Source organism: Drosophila willistoni, assembly GCF_018902025.1.
Source record: "Drosophila willistoni isolate 14030-0811.24 chromosome 2L unlocalized genomic scaffold, UCI_dwil_1.1 Seg168, whole genome shotgun sequence".
Lineage (NCBI taxonomy): Eukaryota > Metazoa > Arthropoda > Insecta > Diptera > Drosophilidae > Drosophila > Drosophila willistoni.
This window is the reverse complement of record NW_025814047.1, coordinates 5,150,030-5,165,742: the sequence shown is the minus strand read 5'-3', so window position 1 is coordinate 5,165,742 and position 15,713 is coordinate 5,150,030. Positions and strand designations below refer to the sequence as shown.

Genomic DNA, 15,713 nt, shown 5'->3' with positions numbered 1-15,713 from the left:
GGACGGACAGACGGACATGGCTAGATCGACGCGGTTGTTGATCCTGATCAAGAATATATATACTTTGTGGGGTCGGAGATGCTTCCTTCTGCCTGTTACATACATTTTGGCGACTTTAATATACCATTTCACCCTATGGGTGTATGGTATAAAAATAAATTTCTAAGTAGGGTTTGAAAACTGTGAAAACTGTCAACAGTTTTGCTGTGTGCTGTTGCTTCTGCTTCGAAAACTATGAACAGTCGAAGCAAAAGCAACAGCAAAAAAACCAAATCAGAAAATCTGACAGCAAAAGCAGCAGCAAATAACCGAAATAGAAAATTTTGACAGCAGTTGAAAATTAACATTACATTACATTTATTTCTACCTAAAAGACACTATATTGGTTGGCACAGTATTGATTTCATTTAGTTTATTATTAAATATGTATATTATCATTTATAAAACTCACTGCTCTCAGATATTAGTTCAATAAAATACTTCGTTTGACTTTCTCTTTATTGTTGAGAATAGTGCATTACATAAAAATATTCTTCTCATTTACTGTAACCAATCTAAAAGTCGGATATATTTAGTCCTGTCTAATTTATGATTATTTGGATAATCCGTATGTAACCCAGTATTCCCTTAAACACTTTTACTAGTTTTCCTATCACACATTGAATGTAATCTAAATTAGATCGGGTCTAAACTGACATTTACCTTGACCTTACTTCCTGTTCCATGATCATTGCCCCTTTCTGATTCGTAGACATTCCCAATTTCGTTATGCTTATTTAACAATGGGCAATGAAACTGAGATAGTTCTATAGAACATAAACTTCTCTTTGCGCGTGACATTTGTCTAGCTGGCAGAGCCATTGGCCACGCTTTTTGTTGTCCAAAAGGATAATGGTTATCATGAGCTACCAGGTGGGTGTGCCTAGTTTATAAGTATGTATGTATATAGAGCTCAAGGTGACCTGAGCCTGCTGTTGGCGTTGTCCAGAGCTCTGGCTCTAGCTCTCTCTTATAATTCGCTGTGACTAACTGGGCTTTGTCCGCGCGTGCACAGAGCGCTGGACACACTGGACACACGTTCCGCGATTAGCCACGCATGCGCAGTGTCCGAAGGGTCCAGAGTGCAGCACGGAGTCTAGTTAGTATCTTAGAAATGTCAACTTCTGCTTTCAATTTGATACGCTGCAGCATTCTTTGCAATCAACTTGGCTGCCTTTTAATGGCATGTCATAAAATGTAATTTCAAGGCTTCTGATTCGGTAGTCGCACTTCGACTACTACATCCTTTGTCATTGACTTCGTGGAATTTCCCGACATTTGTTAGAAGGCAGCAGCACTTCTCATGTGTTGCAAATATTTTGGCAGAAGCAAATCTCAAGCTGAGTTGAATTGTCTCAAAGGACAACGTGCTGTGTGCCTTGTGCCAACAGGAGGCTCGTGCTGCGTGCATCCTGCAAAGTTGTTTTCTCTAACAATTAAAAAACAACTAATTCCTGTTTATGTTGCTTATATTCGTTGCGGTTTTGCTCAGGTGCTCGAGCAGCTGCGAATTGCAACAAAAGAAATTTTCTAGAATAGTTATTCCCCAGCTGCCGGGACACATCATTGCCAAACAGAAGTCATTTAGCTGACTTTCTCCAGAAGGTTTAACAAACAAATTTCAAGATTTTGTCTTAATACTTTCATTATAGTAAAACTAAATATCAAAGGCTGATCAGAAAATTTCAAGGTGTTTTATGCAATATGTCAAGCTAAGTAAACTGATTAACAATGTGGGGGCTCAAAGTGTTATTGGATAATTTAGAAGATCAAGAAATAAACTCAGACATATGGAAAATTTCTAATAAAAGTTTATTCGCTTCTTTTAGGCTCTTGGACTTGGCTCTTGGACTGACCCAACCAAGGACTGCTTAAATTTAAGCTATCCAAATATGCATTTTAAACTACCTTGCGTTTAAGACGTTTTCTAGGTTTAAGGACTTCCAAGAAGCAGCAAACTTTGTCAATATTTGAGATGATTTATTATTGCGATCCTTTACTGCAAAACTGCTGATCCACAGCCTTCAGGGTTCAAATTGTAATATTTTGTGGTTTTTTCAAACCTAAAGGTTATTAGTTTAAATAGTAATTATAGGATTTCTTAATCCTTTTGTAACCTTTTAATTTGGCAGAAACTCCAGAGACTCAATCTAAAATTTGCGAAATATACTGAAATTCGACATAATGAATATATACAAAGGTAAATGTCTTGGTGGGGAATCCCCAACATATGTTTTGTACAATACCATTCTTAATGAAACTTCACTTTCTAATTTATTCAGCTTCTTGAATGTTATGTGAATACTATTCGAAGGCTAATTCATATCACAGTTAAAAATATAATAATGGAAAACTTTTCCTTTTGAAGTATACACTATATAGTTTTTTATTTTCTAGTTTAAAATATCATCAATAAGTTTCAGGAGAGTCCGCAGCAGGTATAATAACCCTCTACCGCGGCCTGTTGCATTTTGTGTAACAATTGTATCGATCGAATTTATAATTGACCTAATAACTGGCCAAAACTATTGCAGCTGCTGTCCATTGTTGTTCTTGTTGTTGTTGTCGAAGTTGCATGATGCACTTCAGTTTCAGTTTCTGGGCAATTGCTACAATTGCAGCTAATTGGGCTAGGCACAGACGCAAAGAGAACTCTCTAAGCTGCACTAAGTACACTTGGAAAATTGAATATTAATGCCCGAGATTCCACTTGAGGTGGTGGCCAGAAAGGAATAAGTAGTAAATTACAACCAAGTCCAAGTCCATGGCATGCAACAAATTGCAGTTATGCATCATCTCATCTCTCTTCTTAAAAGCAAATGAAGCGAACAATTTTATTTCTTCTTTTTTTTCTTTTCCATCTCCTCCTTTCCATTCGCCACACACTCGGGGACGAAGACAAGAGGATGAAGTGAACCCTAAGCCAGCTGCCTAGCTGAGTCGACTGTGGAACGAAACGGCAGTGAGCCAGAAAAGGACATTTCATTAGCACTTTTTGGCATCTTTTACAACAAACACACAGCACACACACACACACACACACACACACACACACAAACACTCAGAGTAACTCACAGTGGAAATCTGTGGATCGCTTAGCCAGTCGAGCGTTGAAAATTTCGTTTCGACACGAGCGATTTGCTCTCTTTTTACAGTTTCCTTTGCGCATACGCAATCCGTATTGCAGCAATCCTGCTGCCCCCGAGCCATTTAAAAGGATCCTAGTGCGTAGTGCTTTGAGCACATTGTAATAATGTGTGTCACTCTCGTAAATCCTGTTCCTGTAAATGAAGTGACTTGCAGGCGGCTGCCTGTAACGAATTTCTTATTTGATTTTGAGCATACTTTGTGTCATTTACAATTTGTTAACTTGTGTGTGGATAGGAAAAACAAATTTTTCCCATTTTCCCGTTTGCAACGCTTTTCGATTTTGAATTGCCCTTTAGTAGCTTCCCCCCATATGCAATCGTATGGCAGATGTGACGCAACAGACAATGTGTCATTTGCTTGTTGGTTTTGGGTCACTGTTAACAAGGTGTGTCTGCAGGATCGGTGGAACATGCCATGGAGGGGGAGGGTTAGACCTACTAGATGGTCATGCTTAGGGTGTTAATCGGAATGAATCGTTTACTGAACATCAAAGAAGTTTTATTTCATTCTACAGAGTTAAATAAGTGTATTTTATATTGAATATTTTGTTTTTGTTGATCCAAAGTCTGTAGAAAGAACACAATGTATTTGCTTAGGGAGAAATAGACAGAGAGAGTACATTTGGTCATATTCTAAATCAGCACAGTGATGCTGATGCTGTTCAGTGGATTAGTTTTTGTTTCTATATGTCCAAAATATTAACGCAATTTGGCTAATGCAGCTTAACAGATTTTAGTGCAATTGTTGATAAATTGACACGTTTAAGCACTATTATTAATCAATAAGAATTGAAATGAATTTAGAAATTTGTTTAAAAATAAGATTTGAACATTTTTAAAATGACACAAAATAATACATAAAATCTTAGACGATCCAAATGTTAAATTAAATACTTCTTTACTAAATCTATTTAATTATTGAAGAGTTATATTCTATGTTTTGCTGCTACTAAATATGTTCTTAGTAAATATTGTTCGATTCTATATTTTTCGCGCCTTCCAATATATTTATTATTTAGAGATGAACCTACAAAAATATAGACATGTGGTGTTTCAACCAAACGAATTTCCTGGGTTGTTTCTAATGGGAACATACATTATGTTGAGCATATGTTGCAAAGGAAAAATCTCAGAAATTGGGTTAAACATCACTTAACTCTTCAAGGAAACGGACATTTCTATGGCGCTTAACGTTGACTTTTTTCTTTCACTTATTTCCATGAAAATTTAAATTTGCCAAAAAAAATGAAGTATAATGAAAAATGGATGCGAGTAAATAAATTATTTTTCAAGTGAATATTTTTAAATTCTTGATGTACCCTAACGAGTACTACGCGTTTGGCTTTCTGTTGTCTATTTTTTCTTCTTTATTTTGAATTGGAAGAAAGACATTTGAGTAAATATTTGACAAAGCGGTGGCTAGAATTTTTAGCAAATGTATAAAACGGCCGAAAGAAAGAGTTTTTGAATTTAGTAAGCAATCAGCAAATCGACGAAAATGAAGTCAATTTTACTCAACGCTCTGCTTATTTATTTATTGATTTGGGAAGTTTCGAGTGCCTCATACTCAGCCACCACGGAGCCGACATTGTGTTTGGGTTCCTCGACCAGTACTGAACCGCCAACTCAAATCCCTGGACCACCTAAATGGTCATGGAAAGATATATTACATCTTGTACACGATAATAAGGGAAATAAATTGTATTTCTTTTTTTAGACTATTAATAAAAAAAAAATATTGAATAATCAATTTTGATTTTTTTGAATGTTATTTGACAAGAAATTTTTTAATTTAAACTTTACTGCGTACACAGTGTTCGATTGTCTCGCAAATATTGAAACAACTGTTTCAACAATTTAAAAAAATCGTTTATCCAACAGCTGAGCTAATACCTATGCTAAATACATCTCCACTGTCTACTAACTATGTATGTACATATGTACATATATTGTTTTGTTTTTCTTGATGGAAATAAAAACTCAATTTTATATATTCATATGCATATATATTTTTTTTTGGACATTCGTTTATAAGATAACTGGCCCAATTGGCCACTTAGTTTTAATAACGATTGTTCCAATTTCCCATTCCACTCCAAGACCTTCTATATGGCCAACCATATCCCCAATTCGGTCTGGCTCCTCGTACCCAACGCCATCTGTATGGATAAGCTCCTTGATAGCTTCCAGATTCGCCTGTCTCTCCATCGCTCGATGCGGAGCCCTCATTGGTAATTCCCTCCATGTTGTCTGCGGAACTGGCCGACGGAAGCTGTTCATTGGCATCGTTATCAATTTCTTGCGGGTCAGAGCTGCTCCTGGAAAAGCCCGATCGCTGAGACCATGAATGAGAACTAGGTGGACCTGTTTGAGCAGCGTTATCTACTACAGATTTTGCTCCTAATGAATCCTTTGTGTTGGTGCTCGACTGCTTGGCCCAAGTACGCCAATTGGCGCCGTATCCGTTGCCATTATCGCCACCATAGGAAGGACCTGAAGTTTCATCCGTACTGCCAACGTTGTTCCTAGATATTACAGTAGGTCCTGCACTATTGCGTTTATTGTTTGATGTGCTCCTTGAAGAGCTTGATCGCGTTGTCCAAGACGTTGACTTGGAATTGTTTCTTCTCGGGGGAGAAGAATATGTTGTTTTTGTCGTTTTCGTTGTAGAAGAGGAAGTTTTACGGCCACCATTTGCCTTAGAAGACGCGCTTGAATTATTGTTTTCATTTCTAGAAGTGGATGTAGTGGTAGAACTGGAAGGTTTAGATCCATTGGAAGATGATGTTATAGTCGTTGTTGTTGTGGTTGAAGACTTAGTTTGGCCGGCATTTCCTCCCTCAACGGTAGTGCTCGACTCCTTAACTATTGGAGAAGTCGAAGATCCTGATTGTTGTGTCTGTTCAGAAGATGTCCAAGTTGTTGACTTGGAGTTGTTTCTTCTTGGGGAAGACGAATATGTTGTTTTGGTCGTTTTCGTTGTAGAAGAAGAAGTTTTACGGCCACCATTTGCCTTAGAAGACGCGCTAGAATTATTGCTTTCATTTCTAGAAGTGGATGTAGTGGTAGAACTGGAGGGTTTAGATCCATTGGAAGATGATGTTATAGTCGTTGTTGTTGTGGTTGAAGACTTAGTTTGGCCGGTATTGCCTCCCTCAACGGTAGTGTTCGATTCCTTAATTATAGGAGACGTCGAAGATCTTGCCTGTTTATTTCCTTCAGAAGATGTTGTTGTCGTTGTAGATGTGGTTAAAGAACTTGACTGGTCAGTGTTTCCTCCGTCAACAACTGTGCTGGATTCACTCTCTACTGGAGTAGTAGAAGAACTTGACTGCTCATTTCCTTCTGAAGATGTTTTTGTCGAAGAAGATGAGGTAGGATCGCTTCCTTCAGAAGATGTTGTTGTCGTTGTAGTTGTGGTTGAAGAACTTGACTGGTCAGTGTTTCCTCCGTCAAGAACTGTGCTGGATGCACTCTCTACTGGAGTAGTAGAAGAATTTGACTGCTCATTTCCTTCTGAAGATGTTTTTGTCGAAGAAGATGATGTGGGATCGCTTCCTTCGGAAGATGTTGTTGTCGTTGTAGTTGTGGTTGAAGAACTTGACTGGTCAGTGTTTCCTCCGTCAACAACTGTTCTGGATTCACTCTCTACTGGAGTAGTAGAAAAACTTGACTGTTCATTTCCTTCTGAAGATGTTGTTGTCGAAGAAGATGACGTAGGATCGCTTCCTTCAGAAGATGTCGTTGTCGTTGTAGTTGTGGTTGAAGAACTTGACTGGTCAGTGTTTCCTCCGTCAACACCTGTGCTGGATTCAGTCTCCACTGGAGTAGTAGAAGAGCTTGACTGTTCATTTCCTTCCGAAGATGTTGTTGTCGAAGAAGATGAGGTAGGATCGCTTCCTTCGGAAGATGTTGTTGTCTTTGTAGTTGTGGTTGAAGAACTTGACTGGTCAGTGTTTCCTCCGTCAACAACTGTGCTAGTTTCACTCTCTACTGGAGTAGTAGAAGAACTTGACTGCCCATTTCCTTCTGAAGATGTTGTTGTCGAAGAAGATGAGGTGGGATCGCTTTCTTGGGAAGATGTTGTCGTCGTTGTAGTTGTGGTTGAAGAACTTGACTGGTCAGTGTTTCCTCCGTCAACAACTGTGCTGGACTCACTCTCTTCTGGAGTAGTAGAAGAGCTTGACTGTTCATTTCCTTCTAAAGATGTTGTTGTCGAAGAAGATGAGGTAGGATCGCTTCCTTCGGAAGATGTTGTTGTCGTTGTAGTTGTAGTTGAAGAACTTGACTGGTCAGTGTTTCCTCCGTCAACAACTGTGCTGGATTCAGTCTCTACTGGAGTAGTAGAAGAGCTTGACTGTTCATTTCCTTCTGAAGATGTTGTTGTCGAAGAAGATGAGGTGGGATCGCTTCCTTGGGAAGATGTTCTCGTCGTTGTAGTTGTGGTTGAAGAACTTGACTGGTCAGTGTTTCCTCCGTCAACACCTGTGCTGGATTCAGTCTCTACTGGAGTAGTAGAAGAAATTGACTGTTCATTTCCTTCTGAAGATGTTGTTGTCGAAGAAGATGAGGTAGGATCGCTTCCTTCGGAAGATGTTGTTGTCGTTGTAGTTGCAGTTGAAGAACTTGACTGGTCAGTGTTTCCTCCGTCAACAACTGTGCTGGATTCAGTCTCTACTGGAGTAGTAGAAGAGCTTGACTGTTCATTTCCTTCCGAAGATGTTGTTGTCGAAGAAGATGAGGTAGGATCGCTTCCTTCAGAAGATGTTGTTGTCGTTGTAGTTGTGGTTGAAGAACTTGACTGGTCAGTGTTTCCTCCGTCAACAACCGTGCTGGATTCACTCTCTACTGGAGTAGTAGAAGTTCCTGCCTGTTCAATTTCTTCTGAAGATGTTGTTGTCGAAGAAGATGAGGTAGGATCAGAAGATGTTGTTGTCGATGTAGTTGTGGTTGAAGAACTTGACTGGTCAGTGTTGCCTTTGTCAACAACTGTGCTGGATTCAGTCTCTACTGGAGTAGTAGAAGAGCTTGACTGTTCATTTCCTTCCGAAGATGTTGTTGTCGAAGAAGATGAAGTAGGATCGCTTCCTTCGGAAGATGTTGTTGTCGTTGTAGTTGTGGTTGAAGAACTTGACTGGTCAGTGTTTCCTCCGTCAATAACTGTGCTAGTTTCACTCTCTACTGGAGTAGTAGAAGAAATTGACTGCCCATTTCCTTCTGAAGATGTTGTTGTCGAAGAAGATGAGGTGGGATCGCTTCCTTGGGAAGATGTTGTCGTCGTTGTAGTTGTGGTTGAAGAACTTGACTGGTCAGTGTTTCCTCCGTCAACACCTGTGCTGGATTCAGTCTCTACTGGAGTAGTAGAAGAACTTGACTGTTCATTTCCTTCTGAAGATGTTGTTGTCGAAGAAGATGATGTGGGATCGCTTCCTTCGGAAGATGTTGTTGTCGTTGTAGTTGTGGTTGAAGAACTTGACTGGTCAGTGTTTCCTCCGTCAACAACTGTTCTGGATGCACTCTCTACGGGAGTAGTAGAAAAACTTGACTGTTCATTTCCTTCCGAAGATGTTGTTGTCGAAGAAGATGAGGTAGGATCGCTTCCTTCAGAAGATGTTGTTGTCGTTGTAGTTGTGGTTGAAGAACTTGACTGGTCAGTGTTTCCTCCGTCAACAACTGTGCTGGATTCACTCTCTACTGGAGCAGTAGAAGAGCTTGACTGTTCATTTCCTTCTGAAGATGTTGTTGTCGAAGAAGATGGGGTAGGATCTGAAGAAGTTGTTGTCGTTGTAGTTGTGGTTGAAGAACTTGACTGGTCAGTGTTTCCTCCGTCAACAACTGTGCTGGATTCACTCTCTACTGGAGTAGTAGAAGAGCTTGACTGTTCATTTCCTTCTGAAGATGTTGTTGTCGAAGAAGATGGGGTAGGATCTGAAGAAGTTGTTGTCGTTGTAGTTGTGGTTGAAGAACTTGACTGGTCAGTGTTGCCTCCGTCAACAACTGTGCTGGATTCAGTCTCTACTGGAGTAGTAGAAGAGCTTGACTGTTCATTTCCTTCCGAAGATGTTGCTGTCGAAGAAGATGAGGTAGGATCGCTTCCTTCGGAAGATATTGTTGTCGTCGTAGTTGTGGTTGAAGAACTTGACTGGTCAGTGTTTCCTCCGTCAACAACTGTGCTGGATTCACTCTCTACTGGAGTAGTAGAAGAGCTTGACTGTTCATTTCCTTCTGAAGATGTTGTTGTCGAAGAAGATGAGGTAGGATCGCTTCCTTCAGAAGATGTTGTTGTCGTTGTGGTTGAAGAACTTGACTGGTCAGTGTTTCCTCCGTCAACAACTGTGCTGGACTCACTCTCTACTGGAGTAGTAGAAGAACTTGACTGTTTATTTCCTTCTGAAGATGTTGTTGTCGAAGAAGATGAGGTAGGATCGCTTCCTTCAGAAGATGTTGTTGTCGTTGTAGTTGTGGTTGAAGAACTTGACTGGTCAGTGTTTCCTCCGTCAACAACTGTGCTGGATTCACTCTCTACTGGAGTAGTAGAAGAGCTTGACTGTTCATTTCCTTCTGAAGATGTTGTTGTCGAAGAAGATGAGGTAGGATCTGAAGATGTTGTTTTCGTTGTAGTTGTGGTTGAAGAATTTGACTGGTCAGTGTTTCCTCCGTCAACAACTGTGCTGGACTCACTCTCTACTGGAGTAGTAGAAGAACTTGACTGTTTATTTCCTTCTGAAGATGTTGTTGTCGAAGAAGATGAGGTAGGATCGCTTCCTTCGGAAGATATTGTTGTCGTTGTAGTTGTGGTTGAAGAACTTGACTGGTCAGTGTTTCCTCCGTCAACAACTGTGCTGGATTCACTTTCTACTGGAGTAGTAGAAGAGCTTGACTGTTCATTTTCTTCTGAAGATGTTGTTGTCGAAGAAGATGAGGTAGGATCGCTTCCTTCAGAAGATGTTGTTGTCGTTGTAGTTGTGGTTGAAGAACTTGACTGGTCAGTGTTTCCCCCGTCAACACCAGTCTCTACTGGAGTAGTAGAAGAACTTGACTGTTCATTTCGTTCTGAAGATGATGTTGTCGAAGAAGATGAGGTAGAATCAGAAGATGTTGTTGTCGATGTAGTTGTGGTTGAAGAACTTGACTGGTCAGTGTTTCCTCCGTCAACAACTGTGCTGGATTCAATCTCTCCTGGAGTAGTAGAAGAGCTTGACTGTTCATTTCCTTCTGAAGATGTTGTTGTCGAAGAAGATGAGGTAGGATCGCTTCCTTCAGAAGATGTTGTTGTAGTTGTAGCTGTGGTTGAAGAACTTGACTGGTCAGTGTTTCCTCCGTCAACAACTGTGCTGGATTCACTTTCTACTGGAGTAGTAGAAGAACTTGACTGTTCATTTTTTTCTGAAGATGTTGTTGTCGAAGAAGATGAGGTAGGATCGCTTCCTTCAGAAGATGTTGTTGTCGTTGTAGTTGTGGTTGAAGAACTTGACTGGTCAGTGTTTACCCCGTCAACACCAGTCTCTACTGGAGTAGTAGAAGAATTTGACTGTTCATTTCCTTCTGAAGATGATGTTGTCGAAGAAGATGAGGTAGGATCAGAAGATGTTGTTGTAGTTGTAGTTGTGGTTGAAGAACTTGACTGGTCAGTGTTTCCTCCGTCAACAACTGTGCTGGATTCACTCTCTACTGGAGAAGTAGAAGAGCTTGACTGTTCATTTCCTTCTGAAGATGTTGTTGTCGAAGAAGATGAGGTAGGATCGCTTCCTTCAGAAGATGTTGTTGTCGTTGTAGTTGTGTTTGAAGAACTTGACTGGTCAGTGTTTCCTCCGTCAACAACTATGCTGGATTCACTCTCTACTGGAGTAGTAGAAGAGCTTGACTGTTCATTTCCTTCTGAAGATGTTGTTGTCGAAGAAGATGAGGTAGGATCGCTTCCTTCAAAAGATGTTGTTGTCGATGTAGTTGTGGTTGAAGAACTTGACTGGTCAATGTTTCCTCCGTCAACAACTGTGCTGGATTCACTCTCTACTGGAGTAGTAGAAGAACTTGACTGTTCATTTCCTTCTGAAGATGTTGTTATCGAAGAAGATGATGTAGGATCACTTTCTTCGGAAGATGTTGTTGTCGTTGTAGTTGTGGTTGAAGAACTTGACAGGTCAGTGTTTCCTCCGTCAACACCTGTGCTGGATTCAGTCTTTACTGGAGTAGTAGAAGAGCTTGACTGTTCATTTCCTTCTGAAGATGTTGTTGTCGAAGAAGATGAGGTAGGATCAGAAGATGTTGTTGTAGTTGTAGTTGTGGTTGAAGAACTTGACTGGTCAGTGTTTCCTCCGTCAACAACTGTGCTGGACTCACTCTCTACTGGAGTAGTAGAAGAGCTTGACTGTTCATTTCCTTCTGAAGATGTTGTTGTCGAAGAAGATGACGTAGGATCGCTTCCTTCAGAAGATGTTGTTGTCGTTGTAGTTGTGGTTGAAGCACTTGACTGTTCAGTGTTTCCTGCGTCAACAACTGTGCTGGATTCACTCTCTACTGGAGTAGTAGAAGAGCTTGACTGTTCATTTCCTTCTGAAGATGTTGTTGTCGAAGAAGATGAGGTAGGATCGCTTCCTTCAGAAGATGTTGTTGTCGTTGTAGTTGTGGTTGAAGAACTTGACTGGTCAGTGTTTCCTCCGTCAACAACTGTGCTGGATTCACTCTCTACTGAAGTAGTAGAAGAGCTTGACTGTTCATTTCCTTCTGAAGATGTTGTTGTCGAAGAAGATGAGGTAGGATCGCTTCCTTCAGAAGATGTTGTTTTCGTTGTAGTTGTGGTTGAAGAATTTGACTGGTCAGTGTTTCCTCCGTCAACAACTGTGCTGGATTCACTCTCTACTGGAGTAGTAGAAGAGCTTGACTGTTCATTTCCTTCTGAAGATGTTGTTGTCGAAGAAGATGAGGTAAGATCGCTTCCTTCAGAAGATGTTGTTGTCGTTGTAGTTGTGGTTGAAGAACTTGACTGGTCAGTGTTTCCTCCGTCAACAACTGTGCTGGATTCACTCTCTACTGGCGTAGTAGAAGAGCTTGACTGTTCATTTCCTTCTGAAGATGTTGTTGTCGAAGAAGATGAGGTAGGATCAGAAGATGTTGTTGTAGTTGTAGTTGTGGTTGAAGAATTTGACTGGTCAGTGTTTCCTCCGTCAACAACTGTGCTGGATTCACTCTCTACTGGAGTAGTAGAAGAGCTTGACTGTTCATTTCCTTCTGAAGATGATGTTGTCGAAGAAGATGAGGTAGGATCAGGAGATGTTGTTGTAGTTGTAGTTGTGGTTGAAGAATTTGACTGGTCAGTGTTTCCTCCGTCAACAACTGTGCTGGATTCACTCTCTACTGGAGTAGTAGAAGAGCTTGACTGTTCATTTCCTTCTGAAGATGTTGTTGTCGAAGAAGATGACGTAGGATCGCTTCCTTCAGAAGATGTTGTTGTAGTTGTAGTTGTGGTTGAAGAACTTGACTGGTCAGTGTTTCCTCCGTCAACCACTGTGCTGGATTCACTCTCTACTGGAGTAGTAGAAGAGCTTGACTGTTCATTTCCTTCTGAAGATGTTGTTGTCGAGGAAGATGAGGTAGGATCAGAAGATGTTGTTGTAGTTGTAGTTGTGGTTGAAGAATTTGACTGGTCAGTGTTTCCTCCGTCAACAACTGTGCTGGATTCACTCTCTACTGGAGTAGTAGAAGAGCTTGACTGTTCATTTCCTTCTGAAGATGTTGTTGTCGAAGAAGATGAAGAAGGATCGCTTCCTTCGGAATATGTTGTTGTCGTTGTAGTTGTGGTTGAAGAATTTGACTGGTCAGTGTTTCCTCCGTCAACAACTGTGCTGGATTCACTCTCTACTGGAGTAGTAGAAGAGCTTGACTGTTCATTTCCTTCTGAAGATGTTGTTGTCGAAGAAGATGAGGTAAGATCGCTTCCTTCAGAAGATGTTGTTGTCGTTGTAGTTGTGGTTGAAGAACTTGACTGGTCAGTGTTTCCTCCGTCAACAACTGTGCTGGATTCACTCTCTACTGGAGTAGTAGAAGAGCTTGACTGTTCATTTCCTTCTGAAGATGTTGTTGTCGAAGAAGATGAGGTAGGATCAGAAGATGTTGTTGTAGTTGTAGTTGTGGTTGAAGAACTTGACTGGTCAGTGTTTCCTCCGTCAACAACTGTGCTGGATTCACTCTCTACTGGAGTAGTAGAAGAGCTTGACTGTTCATTTCCTTCTGAAGATGATGTTGTCGAAGAAGATGAGGTAGGATCAGGAGATGTTGTTGTAGTTGTAGTTGTGGTTGAAGAACTTGACTGGTCAGTGTTTCCTCCGTCAACCACTGTGCTGGATTCACTCTCTACTGGAGTAGTAGAAGAGCTTGACTGTTCATTTCCTTCTGAAGATGTTGTTGTCGAGGAAGATGAGGTAGGATCAGAAGATGTTGTTGTAGTTGTAGTTGTGGTTGAAGAATTTGACTGGTCAGTGTTTCCTCCGTCAACAACTGTGCTGGATTCACTCTCTACTGGAGTAGTAGAAGAGCTTGACTGTTCATTTCCTTCTGAAGATGTTGTTGTCGAAGAAGATGAAGAAGGATCGCTTCCTTCGGAATATGTTGTTGTCGTTGTAGTTGTGGTTGAAGAACTTGACTGGTCAGTGTTTCCTCCGTCAACAACTGTGCTGGATTCACTCTCTACTGGAGTAGTAGAAGTTCCTGCCTGTTCATTTTCTTCTGAAGATGTTGTTGTCGAAGAAGATGAGGTAGGATCAGAAGATGTTGTTGTCGTTGTAGTTGTGGTTGAAGAACTTGACTGGTCAGTGTTTCCTCCGTCAACAACTGTGCTGGATTCACTCTCTACTGGAGTAGTAGAAGAGCTTGACTGTTCATTTCCTTCTGAAGATGTTGTTGTCGAAGAAGATGAGGTAGGATCGCTTCCTTCAGAGGATGTTGTTGTCGTTGTAGTTGTGGTTGAAGAACTTGACTGGTCAGTGTTTCCTCCGTCAACACCTGTGCTCGATTCAGTCTCTACTGGAGTAGTAGAAGAGCTTGACTGTTTATTTTCTTCTGAAGATGTTGTTGTCGAAGAAGATGAGGTAGGATCGCTTCCTTCAGAAGATGTTGTTGTAGTTGTGGTTGAAGAACTTGACTGGTAAGTGTTTCCTCCGTCAACAACTATGCTGGATTCACTCTCTACTGGAGTAGTAGAAGAGCTTGACTGTTCATTTCTTTCTGAAGATGTTGTTGTCGAAGAAGATGAGGTAGGATCATAAAATGTTGTTGTCGTTGTAGTTGTGGTTGAAGAACTTGACTGTTCAGTGTTTCCTCCGTCAGCAACTGTGCTAGATTCAATCTCTACTGGAGTAGTAGAATTTTTAATCGTTCTTGTTGTAGATGTCGTAGTTAGGTTTTTTTTTGCACCATTGGCTTTAGTTTTCTTGGACGTTCTTTGTTTTGATCTTTTATTTTTTGTTGTGGATCGTTTAGATCTTGATTTAGACCGATGTTTCTTAGATTTGCTGTTATTTGATTTTCTTCTAGACGACTTCGATTTTTTTGATATTGAGTTCGACTTATTCCACTTTGATCTGCGGATTGTCTCCTTGTTTGATACCGAAGATCTGGTTTGAGCTGGGTCGTTTTCATCACCGTTATTATCCGTTTTTTCAATGTTTGAGTCGTCATTATCCTCATAATCAAATTTGTTTTCGTTTGATATTCTTGTAGTCGATCTCTTCGATCGCTTAGAACGAGAGTGCGATTTTTGCGATTTCGAATTGCGATAGCTTTTCTTTTTTGAATTCGAAGAACTAGAAAAAGCTTGATCACTTTCTTCATCGCTATTATCTGCTTCTTCAATCCTTGATTCATCACTATCCTCCAAGTCAATTAGTTTATTTTTGTGGTGTGCACAATCAATTGAGTTTACAAGTAGTTCACCTTCATGCGTTAGAACTAATTTCCCGAAAAGCCTGTCTAAAAGCCATAACCGTATATCTTTTCGTATTTCAATTAGAGTTTGTCGAACACTTTCGCAACACGGTTGCTGTTTGATTTCTTGGGTGCTGATTGCCGTTGTCACGTTCGTTGCATTTTGAGCACCAGTCGCGATGGACAGGAGTAGTCCCAAGAACCCGATATAAAATATACGCATGATCTGTCTACAATTCCAGATAGACTAGATCTGTTAGCCAAAACGAATAACTTGCTGCCTTTTATACCTTACTGTTTTTTGTTGTCTCTATTATATTATATTTTGTGTTATTAAATAAACTCTTGTTATTTACGTAGATGCTTTTGTCAGGTTTGCAAATTTGTACATTGTTTTAAAAGCCAAAAAAAAGTAAAACATTTGGATTCCATTGTCTATCCACAGACACTTCGACGTCAAAGTCAAGACCAAGAACAACTGTGCAAAATATTTGCTTCAAGCATAGATTAAACAATTGTTAGCAATTCTTTGACTTTACGTAAGAATTTAACACTCGTGGCAAATGCCAAAAAATAATTTAAAAACGTCAGACCTGCTGCAGCAAA

The 15,713-nt window shown here is 40.3% G+C and overlaps 1 protein-coding gene across 1 annotated transcript; it reads right to left on the bottom strand.

Annotated features, from left to right (window-relative positions):
• Positions 1-4,714: 4,714 nt before the first annotated feature.
• On the bottom strand, positions 4,715-15,343 carry LOC6640903 (serine-rich adhesin for platelets). The gene is made up of 3 exons (XM_047009582.1): positions 9,870-15,343; positions 5,338-9,785; positions 4,715-4,831 (listed from the first exon to the last, which is right to left on the bottom strand). The coding sequence occupies exons 1-3, from the start codon at positions 15,328-15,330 to the stop codon at positions 4,715-4,717; spliced, it is 10,026 nt and encodes a 3,341-aa protein (XP_046865538.1). The 5' UTR covers positions 15,331-15,343.
• Between the last annotated feature and the right edge of the window lie 370 nt (positions 15,344-15,713).

Bases quoted from the DNA above. Each gene is read 5' to 3' on its own strand.
- LOC6640903 (XM_047009582.1), bottom strand. From the start codon at position 15,330: ATGCGTATATTTTATATCGGGTTCTTGGGACTACTCCTGTCCATCGCG. The intron at 9,786-9,869 runs GTGAGTCCAGCA...CAACATCTTCAG, and splicing joins TTCTACTACTCCAGTAGAGA to ATCCTACCTCATCTTCTTCG. The intron at 4,832-5,337 runs GTACGAGGAGCC...ATGACCATTTAG, and splicing joins ATCCATACAGATGGCGTTGG to GTGGTCCAGGGATTTGAGTT.